This window comes from Nerophis lumbriciformis, linkage group LG04 (assembly GCF_033978685.3).
Source record: "Nerophis lumbriciformis linkage group LG04, RoL_Nlum_v2.1, whole genome shotgun sequence".
Lineage (NCBI taxonomy): Eukaryota > Metazoa > Chordata > Actinopteri > Syngnathiformes > Syngnathidae > Nerophis > Nerophis lumbriciformis.
The window spans coordinates 16,639,720-16,665,000 of NC_084551.2; the positions used below are offsets into that span (position 1 = coordinate 16,639,720).

Below are 25,281 nucleotides of genomic sequence, written 5' to 3' on the forward strand. Positions count from 1 at the left end.
AAAGCAGGAAATATTATGTAAAATAAAAAAAAAATCCCATATATCTCATTAATTTTGTTATTTTGCTTTTAAAACCAAATTATTGAACAATATGTTCTCCATGAGGGTGTACCCTGCCTTCCGCCCGATTGTAGCTGAGATAGGCTCCAGCGCCCCCCGCGACCCCAAAGGGAATAAGCGGTAGAAAATGGATGGATGTATTTATTTTACTCAAAAACATGCATCCTTTCAAATGCAGGCTTGAGTGGAATAAAAAAAAAACACACAAATTAAAAAAGGCAACAAAGATTTGAGGGTATTTGCAACCCAATCAATATTTGCTGTATGGCTTATACAGACTTTTGTGGACAGAATTTTCTGGCGAACTTTAGCCATCAAGAGACTGGTCAGAGGTATTTCTGCTTGCTTTGTAAGGGAATGCTCTTTATTGCATCAGTATTAGGAAACAATGACCCACCAGGAGCTCTACAGTGAAAGGGAAATTACAGGAGGGTTATGACACAACACCGTAACATCAAAGGCACGTCATCAAAAAGGGTTCATAAAAACAGAAGGACTATTACTAAATGTAGGCAATTTAGCGCATTAAATACACTCACAAAGAGCTAAGCACTAAACAATAACAATGGTATGCGCGGTGAGGCATGATGGGAACAGGAAAGTCCTCCCCAAAGACACATGTTGATATGCCAGTTTTGCACAAATGCAGTAATATTTTTGTTATGTGTTGATATTTTCCTCACAACTGAAGACTTTGGCATAACCCACATTTCTATTTGGCCCGAATATGTTTAGATTTTATCTTAAGGTGATATTAGGAATTCAAAATATCTGTAGATAAAAAGTAATTTTGTGGCGATACTGTACATTGTACTTGGCTCCGGTAAATCAAAACACAGACTACTGGCAAGCAGTCACCAATCAGACAGCACTTTCTTCCCATTCTTAGAAGTGCAAAACACATTTTTTGGTGTTCGAGCTCTAGGTACCACTTTCGCCTGTGAATTGAACCTAGCGTCTGTGCTGGTCTAAATACTTGCTTATTTGAGAGAGAAAAAATAAACCTTGTGACCTTTGTGCCGCCTCGTGGTTACCATAAGTTGCAGCTGAGCCAGTTTCCACTTAACAGGTGCAAGATATTACATTGGAGATTCAGGACCTCCTGCAGTGGCTGGACAACACAGATATCCGATTGTCGTCGTCCATAACCGTGTGGGGTATGCCAGAGTCTGCCACTGAGAGACTTAATGCTCATGTTGTAAGTAAGACAAACTCTTGCGTGTTTGTACAGTTTGTATTTGGTACTAGTTAAACCTCCTATTGCCCTACATTCCAATTTCTCCCTGAACAGGAGTTGTGCAATGAGATGGAGTCAAAGTGTCAAATGTACACAGATATGAAAAATGCCATCTGCAGAATGCTTGAAGACAGTAATGTTGTGCGGGGATCAAGTACAGAGCACAGCCTGTCAATCCTGGAACAAAGATGGACTTCTGTGTACAACAAAGTTCAGGAGCGAAAGGTTGATTTTCAGTTTCATCGCTTTAGTCATTCAATACAGCAGTCCATCAAATATGTGTATATTGCTGTTCTTATAGGCAAAGCTTACAAAAGGCTTGATTCTGGCCAAGGAATTCCACAGGAACGTCAAGGACCTTCTCACTAAGATGACACAGTGTGAGGAGTCTATCAGGGTCCTACCGACTCCCAGCTTCGTTCTGGAGACAGTTTGTAACCAACTGCAGGATCACAGAGTATGTAATGTTGTGCAAATACCAGAACTCAATGACCCCTGCTTGGGATGTAATCTCTATGACTGTGTAAACTGTACAGACACTGTCTAGTGAAGTCAATGGTTATGGTGAGAAGAAAACCACGGTGGAGAATGCAGGCAGCAGACTTGCAGAACTTAGTAGGAAAGAAGACTGCGATGTTATCCATAATCTCATCATGACTGTCCAGGATCGGTACAAAAAACTCCAGCAATGTATTTCAGACAGAGGCAAGATACTGGATGAGGTCAAAAAGAATGTCAAACAGGTGACAATGCTTTTCCACCCTCACTTATATGCACCTTAACTAAGAATTTATGATTTTATTCTAATATTTCAGTTTAATAAACTCTGGCATCTCCTGGTGGAGTGGTTGACAGAGGTAGAAGCAACCTTAGACACACACAAAGAGATTGCGCCATCATATGAGGAGATTAAACAGCAGCTAATCGAGCAGAAGGTACATTCGGCGTCACAGCTTTATATTTGTTTGTGTTGGGTTATCACCAGATTTGTTTTTAGGAGTTCCAGAAACTCCTGAGATCCAAGAGACCCATGTATGAGGCCGCGCTGAAAAGTGGCCGCAACCTTCATGAGAGCGCTCAAAGCAGCCATGACAGACAGCACCTGAAAAACCTTCTGTCTGAACTCAAAGACACATGGGACACTGTCAGTGGAAAGTCTATGGAGAGGTATGGTCTTCTGTTAATGTTGGAAGAATCACATTAATTTCTACCAATTTTATGTAATTCTATTTTTTATCCTGCAGACAACATAAACTGGAGGAAGCCTTGCTGTTCTCGGGGAGATTCACTGATGCTCTACAGGCACTAAATGACTGGTTGTATAGAGCTGAGCCCCACTTGGCTGAGGATGTCCCTGTTAGTGGAGACAAAGACACAGTCAACAATCTGATAGACACACACAAGGTGTTGTTCGTAATCAGGACTTTTACATTGTTACCACATTTTTTTTTGTTTTCCATTGTACACAAATACATTATAATTTGGCCTTTTTTTGAAAGGGTCCAACTGTTCATTCACTAATTTTACTTTCCACCCCAAATTTGTCCAAACTATCTGCAAGCCACATTCTCACAATGCAGGGGACACCTACTAATATAGTTTTTCAGAGAATGTACTACGGTGGTACCTCAACTTACAAACTTAATTGGTTGTGTGACAGAGCTCTTAACTCAAAACACTTGCATCTCAAATCAATGCTGCCGATTGAAATTAATTCAATCAATTCAGTCGGTGTTTGGAACCCCCAAAATACAACAAATGTAACATGCCTTTTAAAGAGAAAAACAATAGAATTGATACAATAGAATGTACTACAAACTACTATATATATATATATATATATGAATGTATGTACGTATATGTATACATATATATATATATATATATATTAAATATATGTATGTATGTACGTATATGTATAAATATATATATATATATCTGTGTATGTATATGTATGTATATATATATATATATATATATATATATGTATATATATATACTGTATATATATAATTAACACCAACGGTATCTCCTTTCAGCAGCTTTTCCGTATTTTCAAGGATAAATGCCATTTAAATATAATTTTAACATCTGCCTCTTGCTTCAACATGATGCAAACTAGCAGTAATATGCTTGAATAGCTTTGCCAAGTTGGCTACTCATTCAGTCATGTTTGTGATTTTTTTTAATTTTTTTAATTCAGTGAATATCATCAACTTCTTCTCAGAATTGTTCTTCACACTCACTTTCTTTCTTCCGGTGTTTGGAAAACAACGTAATGTCTATCTCTAGCTATAAGTTAATGTTAGCGAATAAGACCAGATGTTTTGGGTTGATCTACCAGGGTTCACTGTGACATTTGCGACGCCAACCAATGGTGTGTCCCAGTTCCATAAGTTTTCCTTTCCTCTCTCTTTAGGTATTCCAAAAGGAGTTGGGGAAGCGAGCCGGGTGCATCAAGACCCTTAAGCGCTCAGTCAGGGATTTGACCAGGAGCAGCACAGCTGATGCACACTGGCTGCAGGAGCAAATGGATGAACTGGAGAGCCGCTGGGAGGTGGTTTGCAAGCTATCAGTCAGCAAGCAGGACAGACTGGAGATTGCACTTGAGCAGGTAGTTAAATATTTGTTGTTTGTTTATGCGTGGTATCGTATGCGTACAATCGTATGCGCGCAATATGTGTTATTTATTGCAAATTTGTTGGTTTTTCGTTGTTTTACTTCTTTTGTAGCTGTATGTAGAAATGTAACCACTGAAGTGGCAGTTAGTTGCATCAGGTCTCTGCTCTTTTAATGTCATATGTCCTTTGTTTTATTTGATGTTTACCTCTTGTTTTGATATGCTTTTGTACTTTATTTTTTTGGACTTTTTGTAACAGCACTGCAACCACATCATTTCCCAATCGTGGGATAAATAGTCTACCCTATGCTATCGTATTGTTCATGAATCATGATCCAATACAATAGTCACTCAGATTCCTAACTACTAATGTTACTAACACCTGTGAGTTGAGTATTTGTTTCTTTATAACACAGTAATATAGATCAGGTAGGTAGCAGTCATAAGAAAAATCTGCATAATATCATACTAAGAATACTTTTTCAGTTTTTCAGAAATTAGATGACTTATGAACTTGACTTAAAACCTCTGTCCGGCTCTCCTCAGACACGGTCACTCCTAAGTCACCCTCCCAAAGTGACTTAATTGAATTCAGACACTCAGGGCGTATATGAAAAATGTGATTGTAAATATGTGTAATTGATCCTTTTAAACCCGAAAGTGGTGTCAAAAAAAGCATCTAAAACTGTCAGTCGGTATGTTTGGAAACCTGGGAAAAGTATTATGAACAAAACTGCGAATCTGTAGATAACTAAAAAAGTGTTGATTAGGGAGTGAAAATTTATCACGAAGTTTCTGAAAAGAGGCAAAAGTGTTGTCAAGGTATAAATCTTTAATGTTGATCCCCAGACTTGAACATCTTAAAAAGGCACTATCGACAAAGAGGGAGGGAAAGCATTATTAGCAGTGATGTGTGCAAGACTAGAAATAGTCTATAAACCAAAAATAGCGCTTGAACTGAACCAAAATTTTGAATGAGGATTTTACGATTGGATTTTTCGGTAAAGCGGAAGTAGAAGAGTGGATGGGAGAGTGAAGCAGAGTCCTAAGATATACTGGTTTAGTTTAGTTATGCTCCATAACCAGCCATAATGGAGGGGTATCAAATGCTTCATATTGCAGCCAATATTTAAGAATTCTAATGTTGGTGGCCCAGTCGTTAAACCTTTAAGTTTGGCAGTGCTAATCCTCCCGACGATTTGGGTCTCTGTAACAATTGTTAACGTAACCTGTGAATCTTTTTTATTACAAATGAAGTTTAAAATCTGACTATCTAATTTACGAAAGAAGGACTGAGGGAGAAAAAGTGGTATGTTGGCCTCTTTCTTCTTAAAAGACAACAGAGTTTGCGTACTTGCATACTTAGACACCCAAGTATGTAAAACTATACGAGGCAATTTCAAAGGGAAAATTGTGCAGATAAGGGTGAACCCCGCCTTCCACCCGAGTGTAGCTGGGATAGGCTTCAGCACTCCTGCAACCCAGAGAAGGACAAGCGGTAGAAATTGGATGGATGGATATTTCTTAGCAGCAGAATTTATTGGAAATATTTCACTTTTATCCAAATTCAATTTGTAACCAGACAAATGTCCAAAAGCTTGAAGATTATTTAAGGCAGCCGGGACTGAGACGGAGATGTTCGAGAAATATAGAAGGAGGTCATCTTCATAGAAAGAGACTTAATAAGTGGATTGGTACCAAGCGCTATTGACAATGACTCAATGGCAAGAGCACAAAGTAATGGGCTCAGGGGGCAGCCCTGCCGTGTGGAATGGTAAAGGCGAAAATGTTTGGATTGAATATTATTTGTCTTGACTGAGGCCTCAGGAGATGAATATTGGAGCTTAATCCATGAAATAAAACTGTTACCAAAGCCGACTCTCTTGAGGACATAAAATAGATTAATCCACTCCACTCGATCAAATGCCTTTTCAGCATACGTAGATATCACTGCCTCTCCAATGGTAAAAGAAAGCACATTAAACAATAAATTGAAAAGAGATCAAAGATTAGAAAAGTAGTGCCTATGTAGTGAGTCTTAGTCTGCGTTGTGTAGTTTTTTTTAATAAAAGACACTTCACCATGCCGTCATTTCACCATTTATTGGTGACCTGTGTTGGAAACACAAAACACACACAGGTCTCAGCTTCACTGGCGGACTGATTTCTGCTCCTTCCAGCTCAAAAGTCCGAGGCAAGAGGAAGTAACACAAACATTAATTCATATAAAAATAATAATAAAATAAATTACATAAACAAAAACGTTTTATCAGAAAAAAATAATAATGCACAAATCCACATACCTGTGTCGGAAACACAAAACACACACACAGGTTTCAGCTTCACTGGCGGACTGATTTCTGCTCCTGTGTGGTGTAAATACCATGCGTAAATGCGACCAGTCAAACAATTCACACAGTCGACGCTCTACTTCTTGATTAGCAGAATTGTGCAGAAAAATAACTTAAAACAACACGTCACTTGTACCCACAACATTATTGTGTTAACTTTTCAAGTATTTAAGAATGTTTAGGAAGAATATTTACAACAGAAAGTGAAGAAACACTGAGGAGTGAAGAACTGTTACCTTCCAGCTCAAAAGTCCGAAGCAAGATGAAGTAAACAAACGAAAAAACAGCAAAGACACTTCCCGCACCGGACAGCCGGTTCTTCAAAAATAAAAGTGATACTTCAAAATAAAATATTATAACACTATTACACCTACTTTGAATGAACCCGGTTTAATCCGCATTATTAATAGAAGGAGAATAGTATTCAGACATAAAGCTAGCAGTTTGGATAATAATTTAAAGTTCACATTTAACAGGCTAATAGGATGATACAAATAGCACGACAAAGGGTCCTTGCCTTTTTTCAAGCAGAAAGAAATTGAAGCTTGGTTAAGCATTTGTGGGAGGCGGCAAGATTCAAACGATTCATTGTAGATGTCCAATAATAGAGGGGCTAGCTTATGCCTACATTTTTTGAAAAATTCGAGAGGATATCCAACTGGTCTTGGGGATTTTTCTTTTTGGAGTTTTTGATTGATTGATTGATTGATTGAGACTTTTATTAGTAGGTTGCACAGTGAAGTACATATTCCGTACAATTGACCACTAAATGGTAACACCCAAATACATTTTTCAACTTGTTTAAGTCAGGGTCCACTGAAATTGATTCATGATACAGATATATACTATCATATATACTATCATCATAATACAGTCATCACACAAGATAATCATCAGGGTGTATACATTGAATTATGTACATTATTTACAATTCGGGGGTGGGGGGGGTTAGGTTTGGTTGTTATCATCAGTCATCAACAATTGAGAACAGAGAAATGGATATTGAAACAGTGTAGGTCTGACTTGGTAGGATATGTACAGCAAGTAGTGGACATAGAGAGAGAGAGAGAGATCAGAAGGCATAAGAAAAGTATCTACATTTGATTGTTTACATTTGATTATTAACAATCCGGGGAGGGTGTTAGTTTAGGGTTGAAGTTGCCTGAAGGTGTACTTTTATCACGGCTTTGAAGGAGGATAGAGATGCCCTTTCTTTTATACCTGTTGGGAGCGCATTCCACATTGATGTGGCATAGTGATAATGTTGCAACATTTAATTCCGCAGCAGTAATCGGTCTCTCAAACTCTACCGCAGCGGACTGATCAACCGAGAGGATGTACAAATTGGTAACAAAAACTATCAAGTTCAGGAGTTAAAAAAAGAGAGGATGAGTGAAGGGACACTTAAAAATTCCTGAATACATTATTGATCTCAACATCATCCTTAACCATACCTGAATTGGATTCAATCTACGGATCAGCAACTATCTCTTAATTAAAAAAAGAAGTTGATTGTATTTGGCTTCTAACTTGTATCTTATCTTAATTTTTGTTCTCATGAGGCTGAGCAATTTGATGGCCTTGTCCACACATTCATGGAGCACCTTACTGAGGCAGAGGGGACATTAAAATATGGGGTCATACCAGATGAGGAAAAGGGTCTGCTTACCTTCCGCAAACAACATGAGGTAATGTATCATCGTTCCTATGCATTCTAATATTACTACTACTGTTAACTGTATCTTATTAATACATCAATATATCTTTGTACTCCTGTAAACTAGGTGAGGGTTTCTTTTCTTTGGCTTACAATTTAATGATGGGCATATTACAGATGTGAATTATGGGAGCTGAATTTAAATGGAGCCATTCCTTTCAAAGAACCGTTATTAATCTTTAAAATTGTATTTTACGCAAATATTGGTGGGAATTGTTCAGAAAAATGTAATATAATTGTATTTCTTTGTGTTTTCATTGTAAACATTCCATGAGGTTATGCTATGTACCCATGTTTTGACAGTGACGCCACGATTTTGAATTACTCCTCACCTAAAAAACGTTGTAGCAGCAGAGCATTTTAACAAACAGAAAAAACACACAATAAGAACAGTGTGTGCGTGATTGTATAAAACTAGGCAAAAATTAGGTGTAAATACATAATTGTACTACCCTACCTGCTGTGTGTATGCCGAATGTAAAAATGCAGTCATACTTTTCTAGCAGATATATTTTGATCATTTAGATCAGTGTTTTTCAACCACTAGTGTGCCGTAAGATACAGTCTGGTGTGCCGTGGGAGATTATCTAATTTCACCTATTTGGGTTAAAAATAGTTTTTGCAAACCAATAATTATAGTCTGCAAACTATGTGTTGTTGTTGAGTGTCTGTGCTGTCTAGAGCTCGGCAGAGTAACCATGTAATACTCTTCCATATCAGTAGGTGGCAGCCGGTAGCTAATTGCTTTGTAGATGTCGGAAACAGCGGGAGGCAGTGTGCAGGTAAAAAGGTGTCTAATGCTTCAACCAAAAATAAACAAAAGTTGAGTGCCCCTAAGAAAAGGCATTAAAACTTAGGGAAGACTATGCAGAACTAAACTAAAACTGAACTGGCTACAAAGTAAACAAAAACAGAATGCTGGACGACAGCAAAGACTTACTGTGGAGCAAAGACGGCGTCCACAAAGTACATCCGAACATGACATGACAATCAACAATGTCCCCACAAAGAAGGATAAAAAAAACTGAAATATCCTTGATTGCTAAAACAAAGTAGATGCGGGAAATATCGTTCAAAGGAAGACATGAAACTGCAACAGGAAAATACCAAAAAAAGAGAAAAAGCCACGAAAATATGATAATTTCTGCTGGTGGTGTGCCTCCGGATTTTTTCAACGCAAAAAATGTGCCTGGGCTCAAAAAAGGTTGAAAAACACTGATTTAGATCTCATTTAGCTCATTTTCATCACATTTAAGTTTAAATTAAATGGTGACTGTAAAGGTTATTTCTAAATCCAAATACTAAATATAAATATTATACCTAAATGTTAAATTTAAATATCAATGTTAAATATAAAACCAAATATTAGACATAAATGTTGAACCTAAATGTTGAATTTGAATCTAAATGTTAAATCTCAACATTAAATTTAAATTTTAAATCTAAATCTAAATGTGAAATATAGCACTGCGAATGGCTGCCACGGTACTGTGCACTCTCATAGTTGCATGTTTCTTTGTATCCTGCATTGAACAAAGAGAGCATAGTTACCCAGGTCAAATTCCTGGTGCGCTAACCATACCTGGCCAATAAATCTGATTCTAATTCTTATTCTGATATGATTGTTGCAAATGTTACACCAATCAGACACCTGCCTCTCAGTGCACAGACGCTCTTACATCCTGACTGACTGCGGGAGATGTGAAACATGGCAGATAATTAATGACAAATTATTGCCAATAAAGTTGCAAATTATTGAAAATGTTAGCAGTGTGCATGTTGTGTTGCATTATGACAAAGACAATCCAACAGCTGAGTGCTTCACTTCCGGATCAGACATTAAATTAAGGACGATGGTGCTTCTTACTGTACATGTCTCTCTTAATTCTTACACCAAGGCAGCGCATATTTGTATGTGTCCTTCATTATTTTGCTACTTTGTTTCAAGGTTGTGTCATTGGAAACAACGCGATCACGATCATGTTAAGTTGCTTCCTGCAGCCAACACGCTCGCTTTAGAACTGTTCTAAAGAATGCAGTTTGTGTACACGTAAAAGGAGCATATCAGCATGCGCCGGATTCAAACTTTTGACCAAATGATAACTTCACATTCACTGTGATCATTTAGCTCACAATTAAGACATATTCTGAAGAACAGATATAAAGCAAGCGTGTCAGCTGCAGTAAGCAACGGAACATGACTGTAATCGTGTTTTTTATAGCAAATTAATGTTCATATGTGACTAGGGATTGGTACCGTTCACATGTGAACCCATACTGTACCAATTATTGGTACCTGGGAACCGGAACCAGTACGCAACGGCACCAATTTTTAGTATGTTTATTTTTTGATAATAAAATCTAATTTTTTATTGCAACATTTAAAAATGAGCTGAATATGATAACTGCTGTCCAGTTGTTATATCTTGTTTTATTATTACATCTCAGAGTCTCAATAACAAATGCAAGTCCAGGACATTACATGGCAGTATTGTAAAGTTTATGGCATGTTGGCTCGTCACTTCAGTCTTTGCTGTCTAGCCTTTTGTTGCATCCTAAAAATGGTTAATACTGTAAGTACTGTACTTATTACGCACCATCTGTTTGATTACAAAGCGCATCTTTGTTGTAGTTTTCAATAACAAATTTTGAGGCGTTGAAATCGACACGAAAAATCGCTAATGATAATCAGTAGCATGTCAATAGCAAAGCCAATGTGTATTAGCATCAAGCTAGTGCATTCTTTGGAAAAGTGGAGCCTTACTTCACGTTTTTTGAGTCAATTGCTGTGTTGGCATTGGAAATTGCAACATTACCTGAAAGTAGTTTGGCTGAGTTTGCTCTCAGTGCTGCTGGAGTAAACGCCAAATGCCGAAGTGTAAAGAGTCGGCTGAGTCGGCAACCAGGTGTGATGCCAATTGCTACCCAGGTAACGTAAAATGCCACCTTTGGATTTTATGTACAAACCCCGTTTCCATATGAGTTGGGAAATTGTGTTAGATGTAAATATGAACGGAATACAATGATTTGCAAATCCTTTTCAACCCATATTCAATTGAATGCACTACAAAGACAACATATTTGATGTTCAAACTCATAAACTTTATTTTTTTTTGTTGCAAATAATCATTAACTTAGAATTTCATGGCTGCAACACGTGCCAAAGCAGTTGGGAAAGGGCATGTTCACCACTGTGTTACATGGCCTTTCCTTTTAACAACACTCAGTAAACGTTTGGGAACTGAGGAGACACATTTTTTAAGCTTCTCAGTTGGAATTCTTTCCCATTCTTGCTTGATGTACAGCTTAATTTGTTCAACAGTTCGGGGGTCTCCGTTGTGGTATTTTAGGCTTCATAATGCGCCACACATTTTCAATGGGAGACAGGTCTAGACTACAAGCAGGCCAGTCTAGTACCCGCACTCTTTTACTATGAAGCCACGTTGATGTAACACGTGGCTTGGCATTGTCTTGCTGAAATAAGCAGGGGCATCCATGGTAACGTTGCTTGAATGGCAACATATGTTGCTCCAAAGCCTGTATGTACCTTTCAGCATTAATGGTGCCTTCACAGATGTGTAAGTTACCCATGGCTTGGGCACTAATACACCCCCATACCATCACAGATGCTGGCTTTTCAACTTTGCGCCTATAACAATCCGGATGGTTCTTTTCCTCTTTGGTCCGGAGGACACGATGTCCACAGTTTCCAAAAACAATTTGAAATGTGGACTCGTCAGACCACAGAACACTTTTCCACTTTGTATCAGTCCATCTTACATGAGCTCAGGCCCAGCGAAGCCGACGGCGTTTCTGGGTGTTGTTGATAAACGGTTTTCGCCTTGCATAGGAGAGTTTTAACTTGCAATTACAGATAGCGACCAACTGTAGTTACTGACAGTGGGTTTCTGAAGTGTTCCTGAGCCCATGTGGTGGTATCCTTTACACACTGATGTCGCTTGTTGATGCAGTACAGCCTGAGGGATCGAAGGTCACAGGCTTAGCTGCTTACTTAGCTCTCTGAACCCTTTGATGATATTACGGACCGTTGATGGTGAAATCCCTAAATTCCTTGCAATAGCTGGTTGAGAAAGGTTTTTCTTAAACTGTTCAACAATTTGCTCACACATTTGTTGACAAAGTGGTGACCCTCGCCCTGTCCTTGTTTGTGAATGACTGAGCATTTCATGGAATCTACTTTTATACCCAATCATGGCACCCACCTGTTCCCAATTTGCCTGTTCACCTGTGGGATGTTCCAAATAAGTGTTTGATGAGCATTCCTCAACTTTATCAGTATTTATTGCCACATTTCCCAACTTCTTTGTCACGTGTTGCTGGCATCAAATTCTAAAGTTTATGATTATTTGCAAAAAAAAAAAAATGTTTATCAGTTTGAACATCAAATATGTTGTCTTTGTAGCACATTCAACAGAATGTGGGTTGAAAATGATTTGCAAATCATTGTATTCCGTTTATATTTACATCCAACACAGTTTCCCAACTCATATGGAAACGGGGTTTGTAAATCGGCGCCCTGTAGGATTCCGTCGGTGCCAAAAACGTATCGGATTCGGTACCCATGCCTATATGTGACACAATCGTAAAGTAACAGCACAGCGACATAATGATGGACACATACAAATATGTATTCATGCACAGTACCTCGGCTTAAGAATAAAGAGAGACATACAGTATAAGAAGTGCTATTAACCTCAATTTCATTCATTGTCTGACGCGAAAGTAAAACGCTCAGCTGTTTAATCGCCTTGTTTTCAACTATGCAACACACCATGTACACTCACTCGTTTTGGAGCAAAAAATGTTAATTATATGCAACTTTATTGGCATTAATTTGTCATTAATCATCTGTCATGTTGTGCTTCTACAGAGATGTAAGGGTCTCCGTGCACTGATAGGCAGAGTTGTAGGCGTCAGATTGGTGCATATGTGCATACCGGTACTTTTTAAATATTCACTTGGCGAGACATTTAGATTCGACATTTATATTTAAAATTAACCTTTTGGTTTAAAATTTAGATTTAACATTTGATTTATTTACAAGAGCCATTCAAAAGACTTCAATTGTTCACGAACATCACATCTCTAAGGCATATGTGAGTAGGTCAAAGGTGAGGTAGAGTCAGGCCTACAAAAGAGGGTTGATAGTTGTTCATTAACAAGGGAAGTCATTCAGGGAGGCTCCTGCTTGACCCCACTCACACTGTTGTTTGGGGCCATAAGGCTGCATTGTTGCTTAAGCAAATACAAACACTGAAAAAAAGTGATTAAATAAAATGCTGACCAGAGCTTGTGTTTGCTTTCCACAGGAGTCAATGGTTACTTTGCAGGCTCGGGCAGTGGAGTTGGAGAACATCCAGCGTCTAGGTGACGAGATTCTCTCATCCTGTCACCCAGACTCTATTATTACCCTTAAGTCTTGGATGGGTGTTGCCAAAACCCGCTATGAGGAGGTTAGGATTTTTCTGACAGCATGAGGGGAAAATGGAGCAGAACAATAAGGGTTTTTTCCAATTTGTGTTAAGTAAATACATTTCTACCAGGTATTTGTAATGATCCCATCCTTGTGTATTTTGAGAAAGGTTCTGACATGGGCCCAGCAGCAGGACCTAAAGATCCAGACCAGTTTAGCATCACTGGAGGCGGAGCGAGAGGAAGTCCAGAGGCTGTTGGAGTGGATCTCCTCAGCACAAGAAGCTGTCAACATCAGAGATGAAGAGCCTTTGCCTGAAAACACAGAACAGAACCAAGAACTGATTGAGCAACACGCCGTATGTTGTTTTATTTTTTTTGTCATGTGTAAATGCTCCAGGTGGTGGTGTGGAGACAATCACAGTTCAGCTAATATCATTTTTTTGTGTGCAGGAATTCATGAAGGAGTTAAATATAAAGTTCCCAGAGGTTGAAAATGCAACTAAGTCTTGCAAACATAAAAATGTTTCTAAACAGCAGATTTCTCCCAGCAAACGGCCTTTCATAAGTAAAAACACTGTCACTTTAGTGTAACCATCTATACAGATCATGTGTAATAGTTATTTAAGAGAGTTGCTTTTCCCCCCACCCAGAGAGAAGGAGCATAATGAAGCTGCAGCCTGCGGCACCAATCCCCCTGGAGCACCTTGACCCACAGACACCGCAGCTCAGTCACCTGGTCAGTCAGTGGCAGAAACTTTGGCTCCTGGCTCTGGCGAGACAAAAATATTTGGAACAACACCAGCAATCACTCAAAGAGGTTATTGTGTTTTGTAACATTGTTCACATGAAAGTGGTTGTTAGAAAAGTCCAACTTCTATGCAAATTAGAGATGCGCGGATAGGCGATTATTTCATCCGCAACCACAAAAGTCGTCATCCACCCGCCATCCACCCGAACTAACATTTTATCAAATCCATACCCGCCCGCCACCCGCCCGTTGTTATATATCTAATATAGACGATGCAAGGCATTAGTGAGGTTAGAAAGCTTTTGCCTGTTAAAGAATGGAGACTGATCCAATGTAGCAGCAGAGACATTCAATGCGTGCCACGCATTAATATCTCTTGGCCACGCATTAGTGGCTAAGAGATATTAATGCGTGATAATATTATTCATCATTATTATAGTATTATTGTCATTTCCATTAAGAAAGTGTTGACTATTGTTGCCAATGCCCTCAGATCAGGAGTGCGTTCCTCACACGTTGTGTGCGCAGTTGCAGCAAGCAGAACGATGCTTTTAAGAAGTTAAAAAAATGTTTTAGAAAGACTAGGCCTATATTTTCGTTAGGTAAAAAAAATGTTCTGAATTTATTTCAATGAATATTAACTTGTTAACGTTATAATGCTCAAATAGGGACGAGGGCGGGGTGCACAGTGAAACAGTGAACAATTTTGCGACAAAGATGAACCTTTATTGATTGATCTGCAGCCATGACAAAATATCAGACAATCTCCATTGTCAACGACAGGCAGGAAAATAAAGATAAACACATAGCCTATGTTGTAGGCATAGGCATAGGCTCATACGTTTTTAAGTTGAAATAAAAAAATAAATAAAAAATGTGCCTCATAAGCCTTAGGCTGTCAATCACGCGCACAAACTTAAATTATACAATAACATATGTATGTCATCCCTATTTAAACAAAAATAAATTAAATAAATAATAATAATAAATTACCTGCAACTTATTGGCCAAGGCAAATAGCTGGTCTTTTTTTCCCCTGGTTTTTAGTATTCCCTTTTTTAGTTTGTCGCGTACCACGTTTGCTGCCGGCGTTGCCATCTTTTTTCTTTTTTTTTTCTTCTGTTGTGTGGTATTGTGGTATGCTGCAGTGCCTGATGAATAATTGCCTGTTTCATAGAGTGCTGCTTGTTTTTCGTATGTGGGTAACAACATTTAACTATGTATATATATTTCCGAATTGGTTCAACCGCCACCCGCCCGAATCTATTTAAAATCTATTTTTTTCGTCATGTCACCCGCCCGCCCCGCGGATTATCCGCGGACTCCGCGGTTGTGTCCGCACACCGCGCATCTCTAATGCAAATACATTTTGTCAAAAATTAAGCCCGACATGATGAACGGGACGAGCGGTAGAGAATGGATGGATAGATGAGGTTATAATGTTTTTGTTTTTGTGAACAGATGGAAGAATTTGCCAACTTTGACTTCAATGTTTGGCGAAAACGCTACATTCAGTGGATCAGTCATTTGAAGTCTCGGATCTTGGACGTGTTCCGCAACATTGACAGGGATCAAGATGGACGCATCAGTCAGAAAGAGCTCATCGACTATGTTCTTGCTTCTAGTAAGATCACATGACTCCGGCCTTCTTTGTATGAAGCTGACATTAATGTTAATGTGTGACTAAACTTAACAATCAAACTAATGCATTAATTTTTACTTTTACATTGATAATATTGTACTATACATATGGCCAGTACAAATGCTGAGGGACACCTGAGAGATTAGGAATATGCAGGATTCCATTAGTTTATAATTAACTCCTATTTAATGTGTAAATCGGTATAAAATGGGGATAGGTTGATTGGCAACACTAAATTGGCCCTAGTGTGTGAATGTGAGTGTGAATGTTGTCTGTCTATCTGTGTTGGCCCTGCGATGAGGTGGCGACTTGTGCAGGGTGTACCCCGCTTTCCGCCCGATTGCAGCTAGGCTCCTGCACCTCCCGCGACCCCGAAGGGATAAGCGGTAGAAAATGGATGGATGGAATCGGTATAAAATGAGACATAGCAGGAAATCCATTGAAGCAAGGAATATCAAATTCATTGTCATATCAAATGACTTTTTTAAACTCTCCGTCATTGGTATGGTACACTCTCAAATATAGAGGTAGTGCAGCGTGTACCCAAAAGGGTACGACGGTTGTCACTGGGGGTCTACCTTTTTAAGAGACATTTAGGTACCCTTTAGTCCAGGTCTATTTGTGTACCTTATCAGTAATTATAACCTTATCAATAATAATGTACAAATGTCAGTGCAATTGTTATAACACCCGAACCCTGTACAGCCTAAATTGCTTCACATAGCAGGAACTTCTCAAATAGCTAAGAGTGCCAGGATGACATAAATGCGTGCTTGAAGCCATAATTAAAGAGAAAAACAGCTCAATACACAAAAATAAGTACAATCTTGGATGCAATTGACAATATAACAAGATCATGTTGAAATGATTAATAGAATAGAAATTAGATGTCAATAATGAAATATGCTAATAACAGATACATGTATTATTTATTACTCATTTTTAGTTATTAATTGCATTTTACTTTTGTTGCTGTATGTAAAAATGGCACCACTGAAGTGGCAGCTCTGTGCTTTTTTTATGTCATAATTTGTGTTTTTTAATGTTTCCCACTTGTTTGTTTTTTTCAGTTTAATTATTATTATTATTGTTATTAGCCTTTATTTAACCAGGTAAAATCCCATTGAGATCAAAGATCTCTTTTCCAAGGGAGACCTGGCCAAGAGGGCAGCAGCAAGGTTACATTAAAAACAGTAAACAAATACATAAAACATCACATTTACAACATTAAAACTTGCTCACATGACACATGTGCATACAGACAAGGTAGACTGCAATCCTTTCACAGAAGCTTTAAACTCATTCAACGTAACTAGGGTTTGAAGTTTAATGTTCGATTGTAGGTTATTCCAAGCCTTCGGTGCTGAAAACCTAAATGCTTTCTTGCCCAGTTCAGTTCTTACTTTGGGGACGACAAATTGCAGAACATTCATTGAACGAAGATTGTGACTTCCTTGTTTCTTTGTTAAAAGACAAGACAGATAAGATGGAGTGATACCCAGAATGGTTTTGTAGATGAAAACATACCAATGATTGTTTAAACCCCTTTGGGAGAACTAGGGGTGGCTCTTTCGTGACTTTTGCACTTACTTTTAATATGTTTATATTATAGTACCTTTTTTAATTTCCCCAATGAGGGATACATTAAAGTCTATGCTATCCTAATTAATATTATCATTACTAATGGCTGTAAATGCCTTAATGCCTTTATAATAATAATACTATTAGTATGTCCTATTTAAAATACTACTAATGATAGGTATTATTTATGACTTAAACACATTTTTAAAGCAGCATCTACCCTTAGTATACTGTTAAATATTGTATGAATGTGTACTTTATATCACCTTGTACCCTTTTTGTTAGTATTAGGGTATACTTCTGGCCTATTAAAAAACAATATTGTACCTATAAATGTATCCATAGGTACAAAAAATGTTGTTGTTTTGTTCCTCTATTTTTAAGTAGGTATGGTTTATTTGTTTCAGACATATAGAGGACCATGGTTACGTATGCACAGTTGAACATGCCTGAAAAGAAGTAGTAAGAAGCATTAAAATCGTTAGGCATTTTAACAGAACAATTCTGCATAGACATATTTTACATGTACATCCTGCACACAATGAAAATCGATTAATTCACCACATTTCTACTTGCCGTGAACATACAAATGAACTTGAAACATTTCTCTCTATTACAGAATTCCCCACCAACTCTTTAGAGATGAATGCGGTGGCAAACATCTTTGACATCAATAGTGACGGCTTCATTGACTACTACGAGTTTGTGAGTGCGCTGCACCCGAGCAGAGATCCCTACAGGAAAACTCTGGATGCGGATCAAATCAATGAAGAGGTGCAAATGGTGTTTGTTTAAGGATAAATGAGCTGTTTACGAAAAACTTTAAAAGCATGTTTCCCATGGTATTGCGTTCTGTAGGTAAGCCGTCAGGTATCTCAGTGTAACTGCCCTCGGAGGTTCCAAGTGGAGCAGATCAGTGCCAATAGATACAGGGTGAGTCGTCTTAGTAGATATCTGTGTCACCTTCTCTACAGGTGGTTTTGTTTATACCATAGTGCTGATGTGTATGTGTTACCATTGTTATTGCCATGTACCCAAAGTTAATATCTGTTTCGGCAGTTCGGAGATTCCCAACAGCTGCGGATGGTTCGGATCTTGCGCAGCACACTTATGGTCAGAGTGGGAGGAGGTTGGACTGCTCTAGATGAGTTCTTGGTGAAGAATGATCCCTGCAGAGGTCAGTATAATACACAACGGCATATTTTAGTTAAAAGTTTACTGACAGAATGTGTCAAACAAAAAAAAAAATCCATAAAGATAAAAAATATCATCAGTAAGAAAACAATACATTTACCGTCATTTCTGTTCTATAAGCTGCTACATTTCTCCCACACTTTGACTATCAGATCAATGGAATTGTCAAACCGGTCGTGGTGGACCAATGAAATTGTTCACATTAAATCAAATGCACTCACACAATCATTCAGTCAGCCATGTAGTGTGTTATGGACTCACCCTCGTCGTAGAAAGGAAGTGACAAAATGCACACAACGCAACCCTCAAGTCAAAGGCGGTCGACCTAGCCATCAAAAGAAAGAAAAAAGCAAAAGGATGAATAGAGTGCTCAATTACCTCTCCGGTAGGCTACTGTATATCGTAGTCTTGTTCCGATACTAACATTTTGGTATTAGTATGATTGCCAATATGTATTTTTAGAATTGCTGATTCTGCCATTCTCCCTCTTCTGTCTCCAATCTGTTTCTGCTTGTATGCACTGTGTATGTTTGTTAACTCACTTAACACATGCCCTGGCTTAGCAACGTCACCAGGGTATGCCGGTATGCGCATGGAAAAAAAGTACCTGTATTTTTCAAAGGCAATATAGTACCTTTTTTAATTCATTAGTTCCGCGGTACCTTGTTAGTACTGGTATACCATACAACAGCATACCATGTAACAGGCACAGTCTTTTGTTACATTTGTGAATAAACACAAACACCTGTGTAAATATTTCACATTTCAATGTGTACGCCTGCTGCTTATAGACTTATGCGGCCAATATATGTACAAAATAAAATGTGTCTAATTAAGAGCTGAATGCAACTCATATTTAGGTGCGCTTTATAGCCTAGAAATTACGGTACATGAGGGCAAAGGCCATGGTTACACATTTGTAGTGTATGTTTATTGCCAGCATACCTGAAGAACGTCACACATTTCCATACAATTGTGTTGAAGAGTGAAATGTGGGCAAAGAAGGAATATGGCCTGCAGACCAGGTTAGAAGAAATCAGGATTTTAAAACAACATGAAAACTACAGAAGAGATCATGTAGAAAATTACAGACATTACCGCCACCTCGAGGATACAACTGAGTTTCTCTCATATGCAATCTGTTCCCAGGCTGCTATGTTAAGAAATGCTAAGTTTTATCATATTGTAACTCATTCTAATGCTGTTTTGCCAACAGTAAAAAGTCGGACCAACCTGAAGATCAAGGAGAAATACTTGTCTCCAACAAACAGCGCCTCTAAAGGATTGACTGTCAGCAGGTCTAACTCAAGCCTCAGTCTGTACAGCAGTGCCTCTGCCCCCACCAGCCCCATGACACGCAAGGCAAGCCATCACTTAATTGTTCTGACAGCGCAACAAAAGGATTACTACTACGAGTTAACACAGCATTGATCGATCCATATACATGAGTTGGACACCGCTGATAGTCGGTTCACTCTAGTGAAGATTGAAATATACAGGACTGTCTCAGAAAATTAGAATATTGTGATAATGTCCTTTATTTTCTGTAATGCAACTAAAAACATGAACATGTCATACATTCTGGATTCATTACACATCAACTGAAATATTGCAAGCCTTTTATTATTTTAATATTGCTGATTATGACATACAGCTTAAGAAAACTCAAAAATCCCATCTCAAAAAATTAGAATATTTCCTCAGACCAAGTAAAAAATAAAGATTTATTACAGCAAAACAAAATCAAACATTTGAAAATGTCAATTAATGCAATCAGTATTTGGTTGGGAATCCTTTTGCACGGATTACTGCATCAATGCGGCGTGGCATGGAGGCAATCAGCCTGTGGCATTGCTGAGGTGTTATGGATGCCCAGGATGCTTCAATAGCTGCCTTTAGCTCATTTGCATTATTGGGTCTGGTGTCTTTCAGCTTCTTCTTCACAATACCCCACAAATTCTCTATGGGGTTCAGGTCAGGGGAGTTGGCAGGCCAATCGAGGACAGTAATGCCATGGTCAGTACACCAGTTACTGGTTGTTTTGGCACTGCTGGATCATCCTGGAAAATGAAATCATCATCTCCATAGAGCTCCATAAAAACCTTTATCACAATATTCTAATTTTCTGAGACAGTCCTGTATAATTACGATGCATTTCTCACTGTGGAATATGTTGTTTGGTGTAGTTCAATGGTGTCAAACGTACGGCTCGAGGGCCGGATCAGGCCCGCGAACAGGTTTTATTCGGCCCACCGGATGAGTTTCCCAAGTATAAAAATTAACCTGACATTTTTGAATGAAAGAAATGGCTGTTCTAAATGTGTCTACTAGATGTCGCAATAGCAATTCTTTGAATATTTGTAGATCAGTGGTGTCAAAGTCAAGGCCGGCGGGCCAGAATGATCTATGGCCCCCGGGATGATATTTGATTAGTATTAGAACCGGCCCGCAGGCCACAGCCGACTGCTGCTGTTTCGCACGCACCAATACTCCATCAGTGTTGGTGCTAGAAATTTTCAAAATGAGGTCCCAGGGACCCCATCAAGTCATAAAAATGGGGTCCCACAGTAAATTTTTGGGGTCCCACTTTTTTGTAACCGCTGTGATAAATGATAAATGTATGCATTAGCCTGTTTTTATCTCACATTCTATATTGTGTTTTGAAAAAAGGTTGTCATAAACGTTACTTAATTCCTTAAAAAAAATTATACAAAAGAAAATACATTTTTATGCATATATAAATATATTCAGTTATAAACATTCATTCACTTTCTTCTTTCCTTCATGGATCTAAACTTTACCGCTGCCGGTATTTTTTTCGATATTTTTATCGTAATATTTTCAGAATGTGTTCGTTCTATTTTTGGCCAAAGTAAGACAAAGAAAAACAATCTGAAGTTGTCTATATTTTTTAGTTTTAATGCCATGGTATTGATAGTCCGGCCCGCGTGTGCACAGATTTTCCTCCAAGCGGCCCCTGAGCTAAAATGACTTTGACACCCCTGGTGTAGTTGCATGTGTGAATGATTGTCTGTTTCCTGACATGTGACGCTAAGAGGCTCCAACTTCCCCGTGACACTGAACAGAATAAGCTGTGGAAAATGTACAAATGGATATTTGTTTTTTTAAGGCTTTACTCCGCCGAAGCCTCTCAGGTGACCGCTGCATTCGTCCGAGAAGTTCCATCGCTGCTCTGGGATCTGAACTCCTGTTTGTTACGACTGAGGGAGACGACATGTTATCACCATCAGGTGAGGAGATCTTTTTACTTTAATGAGATGTCAAGTCGTTTTGTTATGTAATGCAAGTTATAGGTCACAATCATAATTGTATACCATAAAGTATTGAGCTTATTTTGTTTGCAATCTCCTGAACCCCTCCAGAAGAGGCTGAGAAGCTGCTACCCACATGATGGCCTTTGCCTCCGAGGTCCTTGTGTCTTCTGAACCTAAACAGCCCCACGGCCCTGAGACACGGTGATAAGTAGAAGTACAGTGATTGAGAGGCCAAAAAAATAAAGCAAAAAACAAAAGCAGGTTCTGAAAAGAAAGTGCTGTTGGAGGTCAGGATGCAGAAGCATTTGCACCTTTTGTGATGTCTATGTGAAAATACTGACATGAAAACTGTCCCTCCTGGTGTGAGTCATTTTATATTCCCTGTTTCAATTCACACAGACTTTCATTGCATAGAAAATTGTTTTTTTATGCATAGAAATGTAATGCATGCTAGCCTGAACCTTGTAATATCATAAAGTGCCAACATTTGTGCACATACTGTGTTTCAAAAACACAATTACCCAAACATATTAGTATACCAGCTGCATACAGTATGTTCAACTGTGGGATGTTTTTTGTCGTTTTCCATAAGCATGATGTCGTCGTCAGCGGGCCACACGTTTGTGTCTTTTACTCTTTCTGATGCTTTTAAGTAATTGAGCTTATTTTTTTATTTTGTTTACAGTCCTGCAATGTTAGGATATTTTAAACACCGAAGATTGTCTACTGAACAACGCACTGATTTTTGACAGGTTGTAGAGATTATTTGCTCAGGATTGGTTTTGCATTTGGATGTATTTTTTTATATGCTGTGGAAAATATACTGTATACGTTTTCATTTTTACTCTAGCAAGGTCTTCTTTAGCACTTTTTTTTCCATTTAAAAAGCACTTTCTGTGTCAGAGAAAGAAATTTGACAGTTGTGAAGTACATGTCGAAATGCCAAACTGTAATTCTGTGTACATAGTTCATGAATTTTTACTCAACTACTGCATACTTTCTTTTTCATATTCATTATCTTGTACCAAAAGTGTCTGTCTTCCATGCTTTTTTCTATCTTTCCTTTTACGTTTCTTCGTTTCCAATAATTTAACTTTAGTGCTCTCGTTTGAATGTGTTAATGTGAGACCACTTTACCCTGAGATAGCGAGAATTGCAAATTCAAATTCAGCCAAATTCTTAACTTTTCAAGGCAGCAAACACGCTAAATATTTGGCTTTTTTCTTTTACTACAGTTTGGGCCTGATCTACACAGATCCAAATAAGACAAGCTGAATAGCATGTGCAAACTATAAAATTGTGTGTACTATTAGTGGTACATGCAACTTGGTATAAGTGCTAAAGCGGTGCAGCCTGCCCTATTTAAATGAGGTGTTTGCGTGTATATAGGCTGCTACCATGGATACACTCATTTCCCTTCATATTTATGGAATCATATGCTCCAACCTGTAGTGTTTATCGTCTTGTTGTTGACATGCAGCACACAAATCTTTATACCACCTATTATGGGCTATATAGAAGCACAATCTAGACAATATAACCTATTTTTAGTGCGCTGAAGGTGCACTCTGGAAGGTGCTGTGTTGTTGTGAAGGTGCATCTGGAATGATCCAAATCCAAGACAATGCCTATTGCAAGATTTGTTGTTTTTTATAGGCGATATGTCACTATAATATACTGTTTCCCCAATATTGAAAACAACACCACCAAAACGGATCAAATACATTAGTTTTAATCAGCATTCAGCAGCTATATAATGATATTTCTGAATCGGGGATATGTCATTATTTTGTATTTATGATAGTGCAAATATGTTGACACACATGTTTGATGGAAGATTATTATTAGTCCATTGCCTTTGACACAAATGTTTGATGGAGGATTATTTGTCCATCGCCTTTCCCGGGCATCTGTACTGCCGTTTGTGCGTAACTGTGCCACTTTTCACGTTTTCAAATACAAAACAGCGGACACAGAGCAATCTTAGCCTTGATAAATCACATTGCGAGTGCCAGATAATTATATTTGCATCACCTTCCTCCGGTATTGTTGGCGTTTTAATAATCAGCATATATTCTGCATATACGAAAGGACAAACACGCCAATTTGGATGGTGCTCTCTATTTTGTACATTTAAGGGAATGATTCCTCCGCACATGTGCTTGGTAGATCAACATTGTGTGCGCTATCAGGTTTGCGCATGTTTTATTACACGCAAACCTTTAGTAAATCAGGCTCTAAATTTACATTACGATTATGACCTACTCCGAGATTGTCCTAAATTTGTTCATTGTATCATTATATGGTTAACAAAAGAACCCCCAACATTGTAACTTCTACTATGCACCCCAACCTTTCTCTACTGTCACTAATCATTCTATGTCTACCTGTACAAGTGAATACATGTTTTGCTATGAAATAAACATATTTGTTGTGATTATTTCCTCATTAGAATGAATAATTAGATTAGTCGTTTTATATATATATATATATATATATATATATATATATATATATATATATATATATATATATATATATATTTTTGGCTGATTCAATATGCAACATTTTTTATTTTGTGTAATGTTTTTGTCAGCAAATGTGAGAATAGTTCTAACACGACGTAGTAGTGTGTGAAGATTTAGGCCAAGTACACAATGTCCTCTACTGTGCGGTAATGGCAGAAATTTCATCTGTGGATCTTCAGATCAGTTTGGCCTCCTGCTGAATCCTCGAGGCTTACTTACAGCTAACATGCAGTACTAAAAACACAGTCATACTGCTTTTAACCCAGAGGCCAGCAGTGTATTGTTCTTTGACCAAAGTACTGCAATGCCTTGTCAAGGCATCACTTTGCGCTGTTGCTGAGGTCTATCAAAACAAATTACCCTGATATGTTTGGCTGAGATGGATTGATTATACAATCTACACATGCAGTAAATGTAAAAACGGCAAAATTGAAGTTCTTTCAATTGACAGAGTCAAATATATACATACACACCTCCTAATACTTGGAAAAAGTATAATCTTGGCTGGATAGTCGATCACTGTTCATGGCAGAATTGGTCATTTTTTAAATTCTAATTGGTTTTCTGGCACAGAGCCCCTTTTGTGTATAGTCTACAGCAGGGGTCCCCAAAAATTTGTCCGGGGGCCGGGCTGTATATATACACTATATTGCCAAAAGTATTTGGGCACCCATCCAAATGATGAGGATTAGGTGTCCTAATCACTTGGCCTGGCCACTGGTGTATAAAATCAAGCACTTAGGCATGGAGACTGTTTCTACAAACATTTGTGAAAGAATGGGCCGCTCTAAGGACCTCAGTGATTTCAAGCGTGGAACTGTCACAGGATGCCACCTGAAATTTGGTGGAGGAGGAATCATGGTGTGGTGTTGTTTTTCAGGAGTCCGGCTTCG

The 25,281-nt window shown here is 38.3% G+C and overlaps 1 protein-coding gene across 4 annotated transcripts in view; it reads left to right on the forward strand.

The window, feature by feature from the left end:
- macf1b (microtubule actin crosslinking factor 1b) overlaps positions 1–24,283 on the forward strand; it is a 77,033-nt gene extending 52,750 nt beyond the window's left edge. For all 4 annotated transcript variants that reach the window (XM_061949843.1, XM_061949851.2, XM_061949835.1 and 1 more), the window contains 20 exons: positions 1,130–1,258; positions 1,352–1,522; positions 1,599–1,754; positions 1,834–2,040; positions 2,113–2,232; positions 2,295–2,464; positions 2,542–2,701; positions 3,717–3,911; positions 7,830–7,955; positions 13,315–13,458; positions 13,588–13,776; positions 13,871–13,985; positions 14,071–14,237; positions 15,630–15,792; positions 18,011–18,165; positions 18,250–18,324; positions 18,451–18,568; positions 19,802–19,947; positions 21,716–21,836; positions 21,969–24,283. In XM_061949843.1, coding sequence (XP_061805827.1) covers positions 1,130–1,258; positions 1,352–1,522; positions 1,599–1,754; positions 1,834–2,040; positions 2,113–2,232; positions 2,295–2,464; positions 2,542–2,701; positions 3,717–3,911; positions 7,830–7,955; positions 13,315–13,458; positions 13,588–13,776; positions 13,871–13,985; positions 14,071–14,237; positions 15,630–15,792; positions 18,011–18,165; positions 18,250–18,324; positions 18,451–18,568; positions 19,802–19,947; positions 21,716–21,836; positions 21,969–21,997 — 2,856 coding nt within the window. In that variant the 3' untranslated portion in view covers positions 21,998–24,283. The remainder of the gene's footprint in view (positions 1–1,129; positions 1,259–1,351; positions 1,523–1,598; positions 1,755–1,833; positions 2,041–2,112; positions 2,233–2,294; positions 2,465–2,541; positions 2,702–3,716; positions 3,912–7,829; positions 7,956–13,314; positions 13,459–13,587; positions 13,777–13,870; positions 13,986–14,070; positions 14,238–15,629; positions 15,793–18,010; positions 18,166–18,249; positions 18,325–18,450; positions 18,569–19,801; positions 19,948–21,715; positions 21,837–21,968) is intronic.
- Positions 24,284–25,281: the final 998 nt, after the last annotated feature.